The sequence below is a fragment of the Octopus sinensis genome, unplaced genomic scaffold (genome assembly GCF_006345805.1).
Source record: "Octopus sinensis unplaced genomic scaffold, ASM634580v1 Contig14240, whole genome shotgun sequence".
NCBI lineage: Eukaryota > Metazoa > Mollusca > Cephalopoda > Octopoda > Octopodidae > Octopus > Octopus sinensis.
In genome coordinates, this window is record NW_021833180.1 from 20,001 (window position 1) to 20,557 (window position 557).

The window sequence follows — 557 nt, forward strand, 5'->3', positions numbered from 1 at the left end:
CCATCAGCTGTAGCAGCTGCATTAGTAGAAGCATCCCCACCACCACCACCACATTATTATCACCATCATCACCACATTAGCATTAGCAATATCATCCCCAACCCTTGTTACCCCTCTCACCCACCATCACCATCACCATCACCATCACCATCACCATCACCATCATCATCATCATCACAAACAAAACTACACACAGTATGACACTTCTTCTACGATAATCTTCTCTCCTCCTCCTCCTTCTCCTCTTCTTACAGATTACTCGACTAAAAATCGCAAGAAATCCGTTTGCAAAAGGTTTCAGGAAAACGAACAAACACAGGTATTGTAAATTTGTGATGTTTTCAAATATTTAACACACACAAATATATATATATATATATATATATATATATATGGCTCAGTGGTTAGAGCGTCGAGCTTATGATTGTGAGGTTGTGAGCTCGAATCCCGGACCGGGCTGCGTGTTGTGTTCTTGAGCAAGGCACTTTATTTCACGTTGCTCCAGTTCACTCAGCTGTAGAAATGAGTTGCGACATCACTGGTGCCAAGCTGTATCG

At 42.0% G+C, this 557-nt stretch overlaps 1 protein-coding gene across 1 annotated transcript in view; it reads left to right on the top strand.

The window, feature by feature from the left end:
- The window catches only part of LOC115230057 (T-box protein 12-like), a gene marked incomplete at its 3' end in the record, with an annotated part of 17,500 nt that extends 17,181 nt beyond the window's left edge, over positions 1–319 (top strand). Inside the window, exon 4 of the mRNA XM_029800293.2 lies at positions 255–319. Within this exon, the coding sequence (XP_029656153.2) occupies positions 255–319 (65 nt within the window). The remainder of the gene's footprint in view (positions 1–254) is intronic.
- Between the last annotated feature and the right edge of the window lie 238 nt (positions 320–557).